General features: G+C 45.9%; 2 protein-coding genes across 4 annotated transcripts; one reads left to right on the top strand and one right to left on the bottom strand.

Annotated features, from left to right (window-relative positions):
• Positions 1–4086: 4086 nt before the first annotated feature.
• Positions 4087–8779, bottom strand: SAMD15 (sterile alpha motif domain containing 15). Of its 2 annotated transcripts, XM_068148653.1 has the most exons (4): positions 7635–8779; positions 7225–7582; positions 6961–7059; positions 4087–4649 (listed from the first exon to the last, which is right to left on the bottom strand). In XM_068148653.1, the coding sequence occupies exons 2-4, from the start codon at positions 7399–7401 to the stop codon at positions 4374–4376; spliced, it is 552 nt and encodes a 183-aa protein (XP_068004754.1). In that variant the 5' UTR covers positions 7402–7582; positions 7635–8779; the 3' UTR covers positions 4087–4373. The 2 variants fall into 2 exon arrangements, with proteins under 2 accessions (XP_068004754.1, XP_068004753.1); XM_068148652.1 differs by having other exon boundaries at positions 7225–8779.
• Positions 7613–19021, top strand: TMED8 (transmembrane p24 trafficking protein family member 8). 2 transcript variants are annotated; one of them, XM_068148651.1, is made up of 6 exons: positions 7613–7904; positions 9279–9357; positions 10376–10505; positions 11288–11426; positions 11662–11961; positions 13058–19021. In XM_068148651.1, exons 1-6 carry the CDS (start codon positions 7805–7807, stop codon positions 13273–13275), a joined length of 966 nt encoding a protein of 321 aa, XP_068004752.1. In that variant the 5' UTR covers positions 7613–7804; the 3' UTR covers positions 13276–19021. The 2 variants fall into 2 exon arrangements, with proteins under 2 accessions (XP_068004752.1, XP_068004751.1); XM_068148650.1 differs by lacking the exons at positions 7613–7904; positions 9279–9357 and adding an exon at positions 9444–9558.
• Positions 19022–19995: the final 974 nt, after the last annotated feature.

Here is a 19995-nt window from a genome sequence, read left to right as displayed (position 1 = left end):
ATGGGCAGCAGTCAATGTCCTTCAGTGCCACTTTGGGTAGGCAGACAGTGGTCCCAGCTAGGGCATGGTGGTTTGTGTTTCACCTGCATGTGGTAGAGCACAAGCAAGCGTGCTGCTGGTGTCCACAGGTCAGCTGCCTCTGCTGGTTCCATGGACTCTTGAGTCATGTTCTCCTTGTTTATCACCGCAGACTTGCAGAAGCAGGGGCTCAAGTGCTTTTAAACCCACACTCAGCTGGTGACCTGGCTGATGTTGCATTTCTCTGCTGCATCCCATTGCATATGCTGCTTGTCTGCTTCATCACTCAGTCTGCTACCTAGAAACCCTGCATTGTGTACAGCCTTGTCACCACCATCCCTCTCCTCAGGTGAAATGGACAACATCATTTCAGAGCATGCTGCTGTTGTTTGGGTAAGTGGTCACTTCCCCAAGTCTACCAAATGCTAGAGTCACAGAAACACTTTAGAGTTTCACCTTTCTTGTTTGTCTAGAGGAAGTTGGAGACTTTGTGGCTATAAACTTGAAAATGTGATCAAAAGGAGTTAAGGGAACTCCAGATTAAACACAATACTGGCATTGAAACTCTGCTCCTAACAGGGCCTCAGATTACCACTGCAAGATAATCACTTGTGAGATAGAACAGGAAACAAGGTGTGGAGAAACTGCCTGCAGTCTCTGGTCAAAGAAGCAAACCCAGAAAGTTGCATTTCACTTTAGGCTGCTGTTGTAGGTCTTCCAAGTGCTATGAGTGCAAGGGTATGACCCGTACCCCCTGCTTATGACCCCTGTGGGCATCTAGCCCCTCCAGTCGGGCTAGTCCTGGCCTTCTGCTGAAGCAACCAGTGAGGGGCCAAACATGATGCTGCTCTTCATGCTGCAGGCAAAGCCATTTACTAGCAAAAGGATGGCAGATCTTGCAAAGAATAACAACTTCCTCCTCTTTACCAGCTAAATCTAGTTTCTCCCTCATCAGCTAAACCTGAGAGATGCTGACTGCTGATTACAGAGCTGAGGGAGAGCAGACAAGTAGTGTGGCTGAGGAGGGGAGAGGAAAGGGAAGGAAGACCAAACCAGACCAGACCTTGCTTGAAGGAATCTGCCTGCTATGTGGAGGACTTGAATCTTGACACGTTTCTGTGCCACTGCAGTTCTGGTATGGCCTATGACCCATGGATTAACTTTAACACAAAGCAATGAGGGTCCTCCATCAAGTAGGAAGAACTTTTTTAGCTGGTTAAGGTGGGTCTTGAAAAGGAGTCATTATGAGTGGGATATTCTAGGCGAGTTTCCCTCATGCAGGACCTTAAACCCTCACGCTCCCATCCATGCTGTGTGGCACCACAGGAGCATCCTTGTACTATCCTTCCCGTGAGCCCCCTTCGGATGCCTCCACTTTGAGGTTGAAGCAACTCCTTTGCTGCAGTGCCATCGTGAGGCCACAGGACCAGTGCTCCGGCCGGGAGCCCTTGGATGAGTGAGGTGAGTGGCACAGTCCCAGCTGCACTGCCAGACCCTGGAGCTGGGCCCGCAATGTGCCTCTGCAGTTCTTTAGAACTCCTCTTTAGGCTTCAGCTTGGTAGCAGTTTTCCCGAGGAGCTGTGCTTGGTGGTTCCCCTGCCTGTATGATTCAAGGCTGGGGCTCGGGTCTGAGCTGGTGATAATTCTGTTGGTGAGAAGTGTAGCATGTGTGAGAAAACCCTCCTAATGTACCACTGTACAGCTAAAGCTGGAGTGGAAATAGCATGCATGGAAGGGGGTAGTCATGCATGCAAAGTGGATCAGCAAAATGATGCAGCATGTGTCTCCCTCACCAGTTTCTCTAGTTTGGGGTCACCCTGCCTTCCAGAAGCACTGCTTTCCATGTAACTGCCATCAGTTTTTTAACAGCTTCATGAAATAACAGTAATTCTGAGGCTACATCAGTGAGAAGGAGCTAAGAAGTACTTGCTGAGCAAGAATATGGTCAAAAATCTTTTCCACTTGCCTCAGGCTCAACGTCTATTTCCATGGGTGTGCTGTTCCTATTGGCAGCTGCTACATCTGACCACTGCAATTTCATTATCCACTTCTGCATGCTGTTCTCTTTCTTGTCTCCATGAACACTTAAAGCAGGATATAATGTCTGTCCATGATGGCTGAAAGTTTGTTTGACTTCATATGCAGCCTGTAAAGGACGACTCTTTGCTCAATGAGAATGAGCTATAGAACACAGAAGTTATACTAGAGTCGTTACTATTAATTTCAGCACCCCTCACCTAAAATGGTCCTAGATCAGAGGTTTCAAATAAACCACCTCTAACCAATCACCAATGCAATTTTTCACAGATGTGGGAGATGAGAATGTCTCTTCACACCTGTGTGCACACTGGTAAGTGACATTTGGCTTTGTTTGTCCTGCAGGGAAAGTAACTGTGAATGCTAAATGGCTGGTGGCCATTTTCTACGCAGCCCTGAACTGCAGCACGTGTCAGAGCTTGCCTCACCAGAAGGCACTGAAATTACTCAGTGACCTCTGTTTCCCTGAATGCTGCCCTATCTGTGCAGAAAATTTTCCTGGCCATGGTTTATGTGCAAGAGTTTTGTCAGCAGAGGTTTTGCTTCTTCAGTGATTCAGAGGAGTAAGTAAAAGGTTGAATGCTAAGGCACTGCTTGTCCAAGCTTCCTCTTTGCTCTGAAACTTGTCTCATCCCTCAGGTGAAGGTGCTGAACTATTTATTGCCCTTAGAACCTGTCAAGGAAGATTGCTTTAGATGATGTTTTAGCAATAAAAGATCTGAAATATCATCCCTGAGTTATTTTGTCCCTGGTTCCTGTTTGGCTACTTACCAGGGTAGTCTGAAGCCAGTCATCAGAACTACAGCATGGGATGCAGCAAAAAAGTTCTCAGGGGATATCTAGTCAGGACAGCCATTGCAGGTAGTGAATTTAGTCTATGGATTGGGCTAAAGAGGAGATTAAGTAAAGGGAACACTGCTTGAGGGAAAGGACTCCCACTTGGCTCACTTTTGCTCTGCATGGCAGAGTAATACCTCGTACACTTTAGAGTCAGGTATCTGACTTCATTCTCCACTGCTTTCAACATCTGCTCAGAAATCCCAGAGGAAACTGCTGGCTGATTGTTAGTCCTCATAGACTGTAATGAAGCCCATAGCAGAATGCTTTACTGAGACCTCATCCCAGCCACCTGACAGGACTGAGGAGTGCAAGAACCAGCACTATTCACTCTTAGACTCTAAAATATTCCAGCCAGTAAACCTATGCATACATTTGTTTCAACAAGTTTCACTCTCTAGACTGCTCAGTAAGCTTACATAATCCGGTCTGCCTGAGTCTTCCTTTGTTTTGGTTTGAATTTGTTTATTACATAGTTATCCTGACCTATGAACTGCTTCAGTTTCACTGGGTTTCAGCGGCAGTTTCAACAGAAAATGGAATTCTAAATCCAAATGGCAGTTATGTTGTAACAGCTACAGCTTTGGTGTAAATAACTAAGCAGGACTGAGCCCAGACTTTCATTTTTTTTTCCCCATAGGGGATCTTGAGGAAGCCATTGATGCCAGACAAAATAGCAATGGTTTAGTTGGGAGCACTCATTCTGTTGAGCCAGGCTTTAATCGGCACTTATTCATACTGCCTTGATGGTGATAACATACCACCCCCACCACAGGCTATGTGATATTCCTTTCAAGGATAAAAGGAGGTAACTGGATAGTCTCTCCAAATACATCCAAGACAAAGTATCTTTTTTTATTCCCTAAATATCTAGTTCAGTTTATTCTCTTATACTTCCTGCTGTTAGCTGTGTCGTTCAGTAGTGTTTACTATGACAAACCGCTGCCTAGTTTTCTCTCACAGGAAATGATTTCTGTGGTGAGGCCAGGGACTAGTTTTGCACCTCATAACTATGCCCCTTTTCTAACAGTGATTGCTAGCAGCAGCTGGCACCACACCTACACACTACTTACTGTATTTTACATCTGGGCTTTAGAGCGAGCCCAGTCTGCAGAGACTAAAATCTGGGAGAAATCAGTTCGCTTAAGATGCAAGCAAATTGTTATCAATCACAGGTAATTAAAACACAGCTATGATTGTTTATTTTTTAATTTATTCGTTTACATTTGTCTTTTTAATCAGCTGTGAAGCAGAAGCGAAAGACAAACGTGTACAATCTGATTTACAGCTTCTGCTTCACTTACTTCCTGGAAGCAAACAAAAGACTGCAGAACAGAGCCAGTGTGGGGACGTGTTTGCTGTCATCAGATGGCTAAGAGCTGCAATGACCTTTTCTGTGATCTGGAGAAGGTGGAGCTATATACCTCCTTGGACAAACTGCAAGGTAATAAGGGTGTGTTCTGCTGTCCCTGATGGGCTTCTTACAAACATGGCTGTGCATTGTGGGATTCCAATCCTGCCTCCGGGAGAGCATCTGCTACCTCAGTCTGGGCTTGTTGCAAAGGAGGAACTGTAGTATAGGGCTCTAATCCTGCTTCTTGGACAAACTGTGAGAAAGTGAGGGCATCTGCTTTCTTTCCTGATCGGGACTTTTGCTCTAGGAAGAGACCCAGAGTGTCTCTGTATGGGAGCGCAATGGATCTGTTGAAGAGAGGCTCCTCAAACCCCAGCAGCTCTCGCACATGTCGTGAAATCTCCTGAAATACAAAACAAAATACCAGGAGGTTTCAGTTCACAGAGCAACAGCTAATAGTATTCATTCTGTGTCAGAGCAGAAGGAAAAATAACTGAAATTGTGCATTTTGGAACAGTTTCACACTTGAACTTGCAACTCAAGAGGCATCTGGACCCATTAGCCCTTTGTGACATTTGTAAAAGCAGAGCACACTGCTCAGTCTCCAAGGTTTACTGGTAGGAGTGGCAACACATCTGGTCTCTTAGTGGCACAAACAGCTCTGCTTTTCTCTTTGCCCTGTCAAAACAGGCAAGTTATGGGTGAATGAGCTGGAGTCTGTTCTGCCTAAAGCAAAAACTGGTGTTTGCTAAGTTATATTGTCAACAACAGAGAATATAGACAGAAGACATGTAATAACTAATTAAACCCATAAGTCATATTGTTCATTAAGAAAATGATGAGTGACTGAGGCAGCTGGTCAGTGAAAAGAGCCTTGCCATTAATTTTGAAGTCACCTCTGAGAGTGTAACCTTCTGATTTGACTGAAACTTCAATATACAATTCGCAAAGTTTTGCTGATCTTTCACAGTATTTGCTCAACACCTTTCCCCAGCTTTAGCTTTGACTTCGAAGAGCAGTACCCCACCTTGTGCAATATCAAAAGAATACTGGACTAGTATCTTCAGTAGTTTTGATATTTAAAATACCAGTACTGTGGAATTAAAACCAGTAGTAACTTCACTTGTCCATGCTGTGTAGCTTCCACATAATTCACTGTGTAGCTGCCCTCTAGCCAAGTGCCGTTTCCCCTAAATTGCAAGAAGTGTCTTTCTTTCTGAGCTGATGCTATCACATTTATTCCTATAGTAACTATCTCAGTTTTAACTGTTCACAGCCTTTCACTGGTATTTCTAGTTGGGAATCTTATGTGTAGGGGATTATGGCCTTAATTTGTATCTGCTCTGCTGCACATTTCCTGAAAGACCAAATGAGCCACATCCCGCTCAGAGCTCTGCAGGCTTGGGTATTATCAAGAGTAAAGTTCTTTACAACACAGATAACTAGCAGGATAATGCACAGTCTTCAAGAACCTCTAGGTTCCACTCAAGTCTGTGAGATGCCCCAAATTCACTTGCAAGCTATGTAAAACACTACAGAGAGGCTCGTTTCAAAGCCTGATGCAATACGCTGGCTCTTGCTTATCCTGTCTCTGAGAACATTCATTTTCTGCAGGAGGAAGAATGGATTGGGGTTGACATCTCTAACCCATGGCTCAGTGTTTCTCAGCAGCTGAACTACCACCATGCATAATCCTTATATCCCAATGTGAGGCTTACAAAGCCTGTGACATTCTTCCCATCTTTGGTAAATGCAAGTGGCTATAAAGGCTGTATCTGCTTGTACTAGAAACACTCTTCAATGGCTGTTGTCTGAAAAACTAAATTTAATGTGGTGCCTTCTCCTTCAACTAACAGGCAAATTCATGGCACCAATCAGTAATACATTTCATTTCAAACAAACAGTTAAGGTTGTGCAGCCAGACAGAACTGTGGGGAAATTGCTTGTTGATGCTTTGGAATAAAACAGCATTCCTGCTCTAATCACTGGACCACAAAGACTTTTCTTTCTTCCTGGTTATTTGAACTTCTACCTTGTGTCCTCTGGGGAAAGCAACTTTAAAGTATGCTGCAAAACAAACAATTTATTTGTTTTGCAGCCCTCTGTGGTTTCCATTAGCAAGGGGAAGAGGGTACTGAAACCTAAGTCAGCTTGTTTATTTTCTGAACCTTCAAGAAGCTTTGGCAGGCCAGACTGTAGCCCTGAACTTCAGTCTAGCTAGATTAATTATCAGTGCTTGCTACAGAAAAGATGTAGATTTGAAAGGAAAATGACCAGGCAGATACAAGTTTATAAAATGAGGAAGACAGAGATGCTGTTTGTGTTCAGCAAAGTGTAAAACAAGGAAGTAACAACGAGTTCCCCTCTGCTGCCCGGGAGCAGTGGCTCAGTTGCTGCAGGTTAGACCTGACCAGATTTTTAGAAGTACTGTGAATCAGTAAGCAGAAAGTTACTGGGGAAAAAAAATATCTGAGGGATATACAGGCTTCGTTTCAACCTAAGAGAGGAGCACGCATCTTGCTAAACAATTGCATGTGGTAAGAGGAGCAACATAGTCTTAAAGATAGGCTAAGTACTTCCAGCTGTTCAGTTTCGGGTTCACTCTTCGAATCCCAGCAATCTGGTTGGCAATAGCCTAGCTTGCACGCTGACAGAAAGGGTCAGAGCTGGGCTCCAAGGGGCTAAGGTGCTCCGGGACCCGCAGACCGCCGCACCTGCATGTGGCCGAAATCCGTGACGCCCATGGCGGGCAGACTGGAGCAGGTCACAAGGACGAGGCGGCGGCCAGTGATGCCGTTGCCCCTGAAGCACTCCTGGACAGAGAAGCAGAAGGAAAGGCGGATGGGCAGCGGGTCGCCCTCGGCCACTACCGCTCCCGCGGCACTCGCACACTCGCTCACACACAGAGAGAGTTGGGTGCCATCGGTTCAGGCGGCGGTAGGGGAAGGGGCTTCCCGCCCGGGCCCGCAGTCCCGCACCTCGTACTGGGGGAAGCCGAGCTGCACCACCCACTCGGCCACCTCCTCGGCGCTCCAAGACAGGACGGGGCAGGCGGACCGCGACCACCCCGCGTGCCCAGGCTCCGAACCCTCCTTGGGTTCCAAACCCTCAGCTGCTCGCGGACCCGAGGGCCCCGGGCTCGGTTCCATCGGCATCACTCCCAGGCCACCAAGGCAACGCGTTCTTCCGGGCTTCCCACGGCAACCGCGACTTCCACCCCCACCCTGCTAAAAGCCTGCAAGGACGCCTGCGTTCCGCGCCCCCTGGCTCTGCGGAACTTTGTGATTGGCTGTGTTGCCGAGGGGGGAGGCTGAGGGGAGAGCACCTAGGCACCGCCTTCTCCCTCCCGTCCGATCCACAAGCGCCCACTCTGTTCTTCTTGCTCCACCCTCGTTCACACTCGGGTTTTTCCGCTGGCAGCGGCCGCAGCGTTTCGGCCCTACTCGGCTCTTTCCGCTGTCGGCGACCTCAGAGACTTCGGCCTCACTCGTCTCTTTCCGCTGCGGCGGGCTGCCGCCTTCGGCTCCTCGCGCGCCGCCTGCCCGCTCAGCCCTGCCCATGTCGGACGTGCTGGCTGCTGCCGCCGGCTCCCGCTTTGAGCCCCCGGCCGCTGGGACGCCGGGCGGCTGCGGCGGCCCCGGACCCCGGCACCTCTCAGGTACGGGCTCGGCAGGGGAGGGGGCAGCCGGTCTGGTCGCGGCGGGCAGCGGGAGCGGCTCCTTGCCTGCGGTCTTCCCTCCCGGCGGCAGCGAGCGCCTGCAACTCGGCCCAGGTCTCTGAGAAGTACCCCCAGCAGCCGATCGGGCTGTCCGCCGGCTGCGGGGCAGTGGAGGGGGCCCGCCGCGATGAGGCGGCAGGCCCTGGGGCGCCTATTTTAGCGCTCGTCTTGAGGCCAGGGAGAGTACCCTGAGTTTCCTTTTCCGTGGTGGGTTTCCTCGTTTCTCCGGGAGAAGCTTTATTTCAACAGTGACAGTTCGCTTCGGTAAAAACACTGTACCGTTAAGAGCAGCATCCGGAGTTGTCCCTTGGATAACAAGTGCGGTACAGGGTGGGCTGGCTGCTGGCGCGGCGAGGGGCCGGCCGTGATGTCCAGGCATACCCATCTGCAGCTGGTACCCGCGCTGTGCCCCGGGGGCTCAGGGTTCCGCTGCCGCCCCTGCGCCCGAAACTGCAGCTACAGTTCCCGGCGGTTTTTTCCGGCAGGCCAAAGACCGAAGATTAATGCAGGTTTATTAAAGATAGGGTGTTTCCCTCCATGAAAGAGGCCTCCATCTAGCCGGGCGCTGAGCTACCTCACCTGGGGTCTCTGTCGTGAGCCGGCGTCCCGGAGCTGTATTGCTGGAGAAGGCTCCCAGCTCGAAACAGGCTCCGCGAAACAGCCATCAGAGAGCTGATAACGATGTGTCATAACGGAGCTGCAAACACAGGAACTTGCCGTTGCCCAGTTCACTGCCTTAATGCGATCAGACAGCGGGGCTGTGGAGCGTGTACCGCAGCTGTATGGGGACACAGCTTTCCCGGAGTTCAGGAGACTCGGGGGAGACCAGGAGCCATCTTTGTAGACAGTCCTTTCAGCAGTGAGCTAGGAATTTCCATCTCGTCAGAGCCCTGTGGGAACTGCATGATTGCTTTTTCCAGGGCTTTGTAAGCCCAGTTTTACATGATGCAATTTGGCCTTGTTTTACCCTTCTAAAGCTAGGGATGGTGCTGCCTGAAATAACTCTGCTTCTGAGAGTAGTTCTGCATGAAAATGTCTTGTTCTCCCAGTCCTAAGGTTAAGACACTTATAAATCTTTGTTCTGCAAGGTGCTAGAAGGCGGTAGGTTGGACTGGATGATCTTGGAGGTCTCTTCCAACCTGGTTGATTCTGTGGTTCTTGATACAGATCGTAACATGAAAAACTCTTTGGTACAGCTCTTTGTTTCATCACCACGTGACCTTGTCAATGAGTGGTGGCTGTAGTTTTTCCTTTATGTGTTCTAAACCCCCAAATTTGTTACACTTTTTGTCTGTGTACTCTACTTGTTTTCAGAAAATGACAGCTCAGCCCTAGAGACAGAGCCTGGAGATCAGCTGGCTGATTCTTTGGAGTCTAGCACTAATCAGAACAGGTGGGGAAATCTTTTTCTGTGTTGTGACCCATATGCATGACAGCCTGTCGCACCCCTGTGACCTCCTCTGTACGGTAGTTGATCGTGTGCAGGTGAAGAGAGGGACTGGAGACGGAGCTGTCCGCTTTGCGACAGAATACGCCGGAATCGCTATAGCAAGGGCTGTTCCTACAGGCTTGAGGCTGTTTCAGAGGTTATGAGGTGAGGAAGTGTAGTTCATGGCTCAGCTATTCAAATCACAGAGTCATTCCCTTTGGAAGGTTTTGTAGTCCACTGTAAGAGCTACTAAACTCTCAGAAGGAGATTTTCTCTATCCTGTCCAAAGAATATTTTAATAGTTGGGCATTCCCACTGTCTATAATTCTGGTGGCAGCTGAGTAAGAAAACTCCTTGTACTGTCTTTTTGACAGTGTTTTGGGGGGGTTTTCTTCACTCTGTTTTCTGTGTCACTCATTTGTTAATGCTGCTATTACTGTGTTGCTGTTGTATGTTTTATGGTTTGCTTCTCTGTGCAGCACATTTGAATACAGCTGAGACACCTGGGTGCTCCCAGTATCTCTTGGGATTGCTAATAGGAAAGGCATAACAGGGCACTTAAATAGGGGGCATTTTCAGAGTGGCTGTCAAAACTGTTTTGAATTGTTTTACTGATCCAGCTGACCTCTTATGGAATATCTTGCAGTAGCTGGCATAGAAGAAGTTGTTCTTTCTTGAGCAGAAAAGTTGCTGCTAATTTCTGCACTTAGTACAATGCTGGTGAGCAGGCATGGTGCTGTCTGAAGGAGGGTAAGCACCAAGTGTCTGCAACTGAAATTGCTCCCTTGGGTTCACATGGAAGATAAGTGCATGGAGATGAGGACAGGACTGGTGTGCAGAGGGTTCTTTGTGCAGTTGGCAGGTGCTAACCACAGAAGCTTTTCCCCTTCATTGCATTTGAATTTGAGTTTCAGAGCAGAGCGATTCCTCTGGCTGTGCCCTGGCTGTAAGTGCTGAATTTAGTGCACTTTACCTCTGACAGGTCACAGACTGGGTCGCTCCTGAATGCTGGCATGACGGAGGATTTGAAGCAAGAAGCTGGCACTTTGAAGGACCAGGAAGTGCCTGAAGCAAAAGACAAGCTGCCTGACCAAATCCAGTCTCTCAAAGAGGTAGGTGGGTGTATCTTCTGTCTGAAAGCAAGGGCAGTGGTATGGCAATAGTTCTCCCACTCTACTGTTGTGCTTATGACTGTGGAATTGAGGCTTTAAGGGTTGTGTTAAGGCAAAAGTAGAATTACCATAGATTCAATTGTACTTTATTCTGTACATTGGTTGGAGGTATTACCTTCTTGCAGCTTTATGGAAGGGGGAATTGAAAGTGACTTCTGTCTTGTTTCTTTTGTTGAGCAGCCAGTTTGCACTACAGATGAGTCAGGGGAACTTGTGCAAGTGGCACCTAGCTCATGAGCTATGCCTTTCCCTATATGAGGAGAAAGGACTGGCTGTAGTGAACCAGTGGACTTGTAACTAGAATGCAGCAAATGACAGTGTGATTGTGACTGTAGTTTAGGTACATATGGAGCTGAAAGGGTCTCCATAAAGAGAGACTCGTGTCTTGGGAATTCTTTGTTAAGTCTGTATGGCTGTTGCTTTGTTGAGAGATGACAGTTAACTCAGGCAGAGGCAAAGATGTGCCTGCCCAGGGACTCCTGGTGAGGCCAAGGGGTATGTAACACTACATTTGATTTCAAAGTTCATAACTTCTGTGCATTGGGGGAAATAATGCAGAGAGCTGCCTCTGAGCCAGCCATTTCATTTGAAGTGATAGAAACTTCTGCAGATTCCTGGCTTCAGAAAGATGCCTGAGTTATTAACAAATTCTTTTAAACACATCTGGGGACTTTCTTACCACCATGGTCTTTATGATGATGGTTTTTATGTTCTTTGTGCAGAAAGCTGTTAGGATAACCAACTACCATGTTCCTCAAGGAGCAGGGGATATAGTTATGATTCAGTCAGATCACACTGGTGCTGTGGATATCCTTTCAGCTGAGCTGGAGACTGCAGACCTCCTTGGGGAGCAGAGGAAAGGTGAGTACTGAGGCCCCTTCTTAGCTGCCTGCTCTGCCTAGAAAAGAACAGAGGCTATCCTGGAGACACTGTTAATTCCTGATGGGGATTTGGGTTGCTGGCTTGTGAGTGGGAAAACTCCACAACCAACGCTTCTGAGAGCAGGCTTCAGAATGCAAAAGCTTTGCTTATTTCAGGTAGCAGCTTGTCAGTAGTGAAAAGCCAGGTGGGCCCATGATCTTTTCCCGTGTTTCAGCTCAGCCTCCCCCTCTGGCTCCACCCACCATGTGGACCACCGAGAAGATGAAGGAATTCAAGGCCAAGATGGGAAAGGAGAAGAACGGGCAGATGGTAGTGAAGCGAGGCGAGGTGGTGACGGTCCGTGTGCCAACTCATCCTGATGGAAAATGCATTTGCTGGGAGTTTGCTACAGATGATTATGACATTGGATTTGGAGTCTATTTTGACTGGACCACAGTTACGAGCACCGCCATTACTGTTCAGGTCAGCGAATCCAGTGATGAGGAGGATGAAGAGGAAGAGGATGAAATTGAAGGTTAGTGCAGAACTTATAAAGGTTGATTTGTGGTGCTTGTTACCATGCTGCTGGGAGTGTCTGTCAGATGCTGTCATTTCTGTCTACTTTGTTTACTCAGACCATGTGTTATCTCTGCAGCCTTTTGGGTTCTTGGTTAGGCCATGATGAGAAAGCATTTAGCCCTTCCTGCTGCAGCACATTTCAGTGACTGTCCTTCTCCAAGAGTGTTCTTAAAATTTAACACATTGAAAAAGAAACCCAGAATTCACTTGTTCAACTTCTACTTGATACACAGATTAGAATCTGAAATTTTAACTTGACTGTTTTTCTTAGTCTTTCAGACAGAGGAATTTCTGGTGGTGAATAGGAGCAAAAAAGTTGAGGGGTTTGTGTGTGTTTTGTTTTGGTTTTATTGGTTGTTTTTTGTTTGATTGGTGGTGGGTGGGTGGGTTGGTTCATTTGTTTTTTCTCCTCTTACATTAGTGGCTCCCACTGACTGCATTGGAGAGGATTGATGCCTGCCTTTGTGCTTCTGAAACACACAGTGACGTCGTCTGTTCTGTTGCTTAAGTGTGTGTGTGACCAGGGTAGATGGGAGGCTAGTGTCAAATTAATTTTGCAGGCTATCTTGTATGAGGAATCCTCTTGGAGAATAATTGATGTGTGACAGGTTGGACTTGATGATCTTTGAGGTCTCTTCCAACCTAACTGATTCTATGATGGCACAAAGTGATGTTGTAGCTAAGAGTTTTCCCACCTTTCTTTTCCTTCTGTATCACTGGATCGCTTGTGGTACGTGTAAAAGAAAAGCAGTGAGGTATGTAAAACATAAGTGCAGGGAGAGGAGACCAGGCTGGCAGGCAAGTGGATACTGTCCCATCAGTGTTCCCAAGAGAATTGTTTCTTACCAAATTCTTTGTCATGGTAAGGAAAGCTGGACTTTTTGGGTGTTATTTGCTGGGAGTCAGAGCAGATGCTATGCAGAATGCTATCATAATTAGCCTTCTGTATACCTGCCTGCCTCTGACACATTCTGGTCTTGATCATGTTTTGCTGGACTGCCTAATAGTTAACAGTCTCTGGCCTACTTACTTGTCTCCTCTTTTGCATTCAGGACTCGCCCCTGTTGGTGATGTAGAGAGAGGCTCTAAGAGCTACCTGCGGAACCGCTATGGGGAGATCCTGCCTGTGTACCGAAGGAACAGCCACCGGGAGGTGCAGGCAGGCAGCCACGAGTACCCAGGCGAAGGCATCTACCTGCTGAAGTTTGATAACTCCTACTCCCTCCTCCGCAATAAGACTCTGTTCTTTCATGTCTATTACACTAGCTGAAGCAGCAGGAAGGGGCAGGGACAGCAGGCAGGTAATGGTGAGTGCAGCAGGCTGCCACCCAGCCCTGATACCGCCTGATGGGCACTGTTGTGTGACAGAACTAAGGCACAATTCTGCCGGCTTCTCTTCAGATGCTAACTGGTTTCTCCCCACACCCTCCTTGTCCGCTGTCCCAGTGGAGAAAGGTAGCTATTACCACATGGTTGTCTGCAGGTAGCTGCTCTTTCTGTAAAACTCTGGGAGATCTACTCTGTGTGGGCATTGGCTGGACCTTCATGTCATAGCTGAAAAATGCCCAGAGGCCAGGTTCAGGGGGTCTTGATTTCGATCTGTTGTGCTGGTACGAAACAAAATGAAAATATTCTTGATCTGTTACTATTTTGTGAATACCTTTTCTGACTCTCCTGTTGCATCTACATCACTAGAGGGCAGCTGTCAGCTGCAGTGAGACAAAAGCACAGCACTTAGCCACTGATAGCCTCATCACCTGCCACCAGTACAAGTCCACCAGCAGCCAGTGCTTCCTTCGCTTCTGTGGGTGGGGGTGCATCTGGCCAGTGGCAAGGCCAGGCCAGAACAGGCAGGCCCCAAATGGCAGTCACAGTGTGTAGCCGAACGGGATGGGGGGGAGGGTGCACTCCTAGGAGCCCATAAGGTTTTCCTACAGATTAAGAATTGGGTGTTATACCTGTTGATTGTAGGAATATGTGTGATGATTAAAACTTGTGTGATCACCAGTAGTTTTTCCTACAATGCAGATGTGAAGCAGAAGAAATTGCTTACTGCTGTGCTGAATAAATACAGAAAGGTTGGTGTACAACTATTAAACGTACAGGAAATGTTTCTTAGTAGCCTGGTGGTTCATTGGTATTGCTGCCAGATGGGTTAATACCATGTGTGGCAAAGAAAAGGCTCCCAAGAGAAGTGTAGCTTGTCAGCTGCCATTGCTGTTGCAAAGGTATTGTCAGGAAAGAACACCTGTGCTCAGAAACTCGAAAGGTGTGGGATTTAACCAACCCTTTCTGTGAACCAGAATCACCAAGGCCATTGCTAACCCGGACCACATGAAAAAGGATGGAGTTCCGTGGCATGTGCTGGTGGCTAGCAGTGGTATTAGTGATCATCATCTGCTGAAGTACCAGCAGAATTGAACAGGGATTAAGTTAATCCTTCAGAGATGAATTTTAAATTGCATTTGTCTATAACTGTTGTTTATTTTAATACTTTTAACTTGAAATCATTCCCTTTTCTAGGAATACTGCTGTATTTATATTTTGATACCTCTTTGCAGAGAAAGAATATGGCTGTTTGCATGGGGATTCCAGCAGAGTTCTGAGTTTTGTTTTTAAATCCTCTAGGTAAAGCACCTCTGCTTGATCCATTCCCTCTATTGAGAGGAAATGATGGACAAAAATGATTTTGGAGTAGTTAAAGCCAAAGATTTCACTCTTGTAGGAGGGCTATGTATTTCATATTTAAGGCTATAGTGTAATGCTCTGCATTTTGCCCCATATTCAAGCTCTTCTGCTTACTTACTTGTTGCCCCAGAGAGCTTAGTAGATCAGGACTGTGTGAGAGAGAGCTGTCAGTCCAATGAAGAGCAGGCCAAGATGGGGGAGCAGGAGGAGTAGAAATGCAAAACCCACTGGTTGGAGCACAATGAGAGCAGGCAGGGTGCAGAGCTGGTCAGGGTAAAAAGCAAGAGTTGTTGCTGGTTTGGGTCCTGAGACTGGGAGAAAACAAATGCCTTTTGTAAAAGAGTGAGAGTTGCACATGTGGGCAGGGGGAACTGCAAAGCTGCCTTATTTAAGCAGAGGCAACCACAGGACAGCCCTGCAGGGAGACAGAACAGCAGGGCTTGCTACCTGTCAGAGTAAGATGCTCTTTCATTTAGCAGCCTGGGGAGGATTGTTCCTTCCTTTAGCTTCTCTTGGGGGAGATGAAGTACCATCCTGTGGCCTTCATACAAGCACTTGAATCAGGCCTGATCAACTTGGGTAAGGCACTCTCCTTTTGCATCCTTTTTCTGTCAAGTTCCTACACACTGGGTAGAAGAAAATAAAAAGGACTTTTCAGTCTCACCACAGTGTCAGCACTGTCCCACTCAACGACTTTGGTCCGTTGCCTTGAGACCCACAGAACTCTGTATGCACTTGCTGATTAGTGTATGATGCACTGTCTTGTCATTCACTCTGCTTTGTCATTAGGACTTGCTTAGGATGAAGGAAAGCCTGACCTGTACATAACAATAGACACTCCAGAGTTACTGATCCTTGGTTGCATGGTTTATTGCAAGCTAGTAGGTTATCTCCACTAAAAACTATTTCCCTTACAGATTGGCCTCCCTGATGCTAAGTCATGGCTACTTCCCTCTTCTGCCTGTGTATTGCTTATATTAAGGTTCAAGATGAGTTTTGTCATGTTGTAAGAAATTAGTAAGCCTTGCCTCACAACCAGCTTTGATCATTCACTGACACGCAAATAGCATGTGCCAGGTTTTCAAGCCATTAGTGGCTGTTGCACTGCAGGTGGTATTGTGTTGCTCACTTCTACCTTTCTGAAGTGTGGATCAACCTTGAGTATGGCTCAGGTCGGTTATTTGGCACCATGCCTGTCTCTTCATCTTACTGACTTAGGCCCAACAACAGCACTAAATGTGGTGTCATCCCAGTCAGCATCCATCTGGTGTGCAAATGCTGTGTGCCTACAGATGGGCCTGCTGCAGTGGAACTGAAAGCATTCGATGTGTGTTACGTCACTGCTTAACTTTTCCAGAAGTATCTGTTATCTCTTATAAACAGAGAGTATTTAATCTGTAGGAGACACAGTAGCTTCACAGTTGTACAGGATTATTCCTCTTTATTTTTCCCCCTCTTTTTTTCCTTTAATTTCCACATTACACAAGTATGTTGTTTCTGGGCTACTCAACATTCATTAATCCAAGTGACAGCTTCTCTTTGGATGGATATGTAGTCTTCAGTAATTTTCTGATAAAGCCAATAGCTTGGCTACATGACTAGTGATTAACAGCAGCCATTCCCATTTAAAGTAGAGCCTGTAGTTGGTTCAGAACAGTAATTTATTTCTCAGGCATCCTTTTTTCAGTTTGGTGTATCTCCTAGATTTGCATTCAGTCCTCCTATCTGGCTGAGGCAGTGATGGAACTTTTTGTTATTGTAATTGCAGACCTCTGGAACTAAGCCTTGAGTTTAGAAAGCAAGATGAATTTAGAAGGCAGTTGCACTCCAGAGAGGGAAATTAATCCTTGAGAAACCCAAAATCTTCCTTCTACAGCAACAAAGAAAGAATTTTCCTAAGTGTGCGTTTTCTCCCTGTAAATTGTCTAGGAACTCAAGAAGCTAAATCAAGAAAGAAGCTTCTTTTGCATTTTAGGTTTGCTTTTGTAAAAGCACAACATTGTTTTCCATTTTCTTTTTAATATACTTCAGATCTAGGAATAAAACATGTTCAGTCAGAGATACAAGACAAAACTGAAGTGCAAGATGTGTATAAAACCTAGCTTGTGTAATTGCTTACAGTAATAAACAGCAATGGTTGGGGCATTTCTTCTATGTCAAAGAAGGTCATAAGCTCTCCATTGTTTTTTTTCTCTCCAGGTGTAATGTGGTAGCAGGAGTTTAAAATGTATTTTACTGAGGACAGAGAGTTAAAATTGCTTCAGTTAGGGACTACTTGGACTGATCCAGTTTACTCTCAAACTCTTTGGAAGCCTGCATTATGGCTTCTTGTGAAAGGTTACCGGTGTCAGACGTAGGCTGATTGCAAATTAATGATCAGGACCCGTTTAATAGTGGCAGATGATTGTTAGTAGTGAGCTGTTTAAATGAGCAGGTAAGGTGAAAATGAGAGAGTGAGTTTAGTTGTTGACTTCAGGTGCTAGGAAAAGAGTTGAGTTACCACACAACTGAGTCTAAAAGACAGCCACACACCTTTCATTTTGGCTTTACCCTGCATGCTTATCTACTGTAGCTGTGCACACATGTAATCTTCATCCATGGTTGCCAGTGGGTCAGTTATTGTGGTGCTGGACCTTGTGAGGTGGGGTAGGGATCATATGTCTATTTGCTGAAAGACTTGTTCATCCTTGTGGGGAATCAGAGTAGAGATCCTTAAATGAGTTCACTTCTATCCCTGCTACTTACACCCTTCTTTTTTGTCTCACTACCCCTACTAAAGCCACTCTACAGAGGATTTATTACAAGGTGCCATAGGAACAAAGAGTGCAAAATAAAAGCCATAGATGTCATTAATCCAAGAGACTTCTTGTTTCTCTGCCCATGAGTCAGACAAGGAGAGCCCCTATAGGCTGTTTCTGCAGATTCAAGCTGTTCATTAAAGACTGTCTTGTTGCTGTAAAATTAGTTTGAGTTTCGTGGTGCCATAAGATCTTTGCCTTGTAAAAATCACACATTGCTGTCAGATATTGATGAACACTATTGAGGACTAATCCTTTTGATATACTGGTGATAAACCTGAGGACCAGAGGAACACTAGAGAGACACAGAAAAGCATTCCTTGTGTCCATTCATCATTTCTTCCAGAAAAAGTGTCTGAATCCAGTGTTGTGAGTGGTGTGTGCTTGTATATATTGAGGTTGGATAAGAGACCAAAGCAACAAAAGGGTGTTTTTCTATCTACAGGAATGAAAGAAAAGACTATTTCTCCTTTTCTCATAATTAGGGAAATGTTGGATCTGATAGTGTCATGTAGATGTAGCAGAACATCTCAATGAAAAACTGGGAACTGATCATGTTCAATACATTGGTTAATTAAGACTGTGAAAGAAGCCAGTTTAGCAGGTGTCAAAGTGCTGCATCATTAATCCAAATAAGTTATCTGAAGCAGTAAATACCAACTAGGAGTTTTAGAAGGTACATAAAACTGTGGAGTTCAAATACATCTTGCTAGGAGGGGAATTTTCCCTGGGGTTATTCCATGTTTGCCTCCAAAGAATTTCTGGCAACTTAATCACTGGTGCTGAGGACACATAAGGTTGAGTGGATGGTGGGTCTAACTCCCCTTGGCTTTTCTGTGTTCCACTCTGCTTTTACATTGTTGCTTTCTCAGAAGCTCTGTCACAAGAAATGTACCCTTTATCAGGTAGGGAGAGAGGAAGGATTTTGTAATCTCTCAGTGAGAGTTATCTGGTATAAGCCCATCTGGACTGGTGAGTCGGGTCCCATGGGCAAGAAGCTGGATGCTAGCCATTAAGCTCAGAGCCATGGAGGCTTTGCTGAGTAATGAACTTGAAGTTTAGGAACTGCATTTGAAAATGAGAAATAATTGGAGATGGTCTCCCTGCAACCTCCAGGATGCTCAGAGGGAAACAGGCTTTTCTCAACTCACTGCTACCATAGTCTTTTAATGGGGAGCACCTTGTAGCTGGTCATACCTTTTACAGACCTATATTCTTGTGAACTGTGAGGGTTGTCTGTCCATCCTTAACTATGTGATGTGAATATCTTTGGTGTCCTGTGGTTTCAAAATTAAGTTCTCAGTGCCAACTGTTTGCTTTTTGTGTCCTCTGAAGATACAAGTTCTAAATGGAGGAGAGGATATTTCAACAAAACGTGGCACTGAACCACTTGCTGAAGGGCACATAAGAAGACTGTAGCGAGATTGCATTGCTTCTATGCTTGGTTTGTGTTACTTATATTTGTGTTATGGCTGATTTATAACAGTATATTGGAACTTACTCTCTTTAAATAAACTTTTCACTATGCAACCAGAACCTTTGTTTTCTGCTTAAAGTGAGTGCCTTGATATGAAAAACTGAACTACACACTCTCTAAGAAGACAAGGATATAATTATAATTAGCTCTGTGAGCAAAGAAGAGGCAAACTTGTAACACACTCTGCATTCTGGCTGCAGATGGATTGGGAAATACTCTGATGTCAGCTGTAAGTGATGGTTCCAGCCAGGAGGCTTTGTCTGTTAAACTGACTTGCTGGGATATTTATTTTTAATTCTTTACATTTTCTGCAGTGCTTGAAATTGTACTGAATAGCTGAAGAAGCTGAGAGGAGCAAGCAAATAGCCAAGCTCATATCAGGCACATGTGCTTCATATTAATACTTTTCACGTTCATTTGCAGAGATGCCCTATAGCTATTATAGCCCCATTCCATTACATCATCTTTCAATTTGAAGGATTAAAAGCATGTCTTCAGTGATCAGGTACTCATTAAATTACCCTTCATAGCTCCTGAGAGCTGCCAACCCATCAACTTTATCTTACTATGAAGACTGTATTGATGTGGCCTGGAGAAAGCACCTGCTGCTCAGAAGGAGGAATGATACTGCAGCCTGAGCCATCCTTCCTTGCTTGTGAAACTCCGTAGGGCAAGTGCTGCAGAAGTTCAGTGGTGTCTGTTTCTAATCTGCTTTTCTGTGGAGCACTTTTATAAGATAATTGATGGGCAGGAGTAATCATGAAGCAAGGTGCTTGAAAGGATAGATGACTGTCAAGTGAAAGGCATTTCATCTTCTTTTTAAGACCACTGAAAAGAAACAGCTCTACAGCAATTTAATTACTGTGCACTCACTATGAATTCCTGTCCTTGTGGTTGGCTCAGATACAGGGCCAGGAGGAAAATGGAATAACTCCATGGAGATGCAGAGAAGCAATGGGAAATTTACTTAACAGCAGCTCTTTCCCGCCCTTTCTGTGATTGTTGTGGCTGAGCTGCAGCAGAAATG

This window comes from Melanerpes formicivorus, unplaced genomic scaffold (genome assembly GCF_026170545.1).
Source record: "Melanerpes formicivorus ecotype bairdi unplaced genomic scaffold, bMelFor1.0.p_v2 SCAF_17, whole genome shotgun sequence".
Classification (NCBI taxonomy): domain Eukaryota; kingdom Metazoa; phylum Chordata; class Aves; order Piciformes; family Picidae; genus Melanerpes; species Melanerpes formicivorus.
This window is presented reverse-complemented; position numbering and strand designations above follow the sequence as displayed.

Bases quoted from the DNA above. Each gene is read 5' to 3' on its own strand.
- SAMD15 (XM_068148652.1), bottom strand. From the start codon at position 7,401: ATGCCGATGGAACCGAGCCCGGGGCCCTCGGGTCCGCGAGCAGCTGAG. The intron at 7,060-7,224 runs GTGCGGGACTGC...TTCTCTGTCCAG, and splicing joins TCGGCTTCCCCCAGTACGAG to GAGTGCTTCAGGGGCAACGG. The intron at 4,650-6,960 runs GTGCGGCGGTCT...TTTGTATTTCAG, and splicing joins CGGATTTCGGCCACATGCAG to GAGATTTCACGACATGTGCG.
- TMED8 (XM_068148651.1), top strand. From the start codon at position 7,805: ATGTCGGACGTGCTGGCTGCTGCCGCCGGCTCCCGCTTTGAGCCCCCG. The intron at 10,506-11,287 runs GTAGGTGGGTGT...TTCTTTGTGCAG, and splicing joins AAATCCAGTCTCTCAAAGAG to AAAGCTGTTAGGATAACCAA. The intron at 11,962-13,057 runs GTTAGTGCAGAA...TTTTGCATTCAG, and splicing joins GGAAGAGGATGAAATTGAAG to GACTCGCCCCTGTTGGTGAT.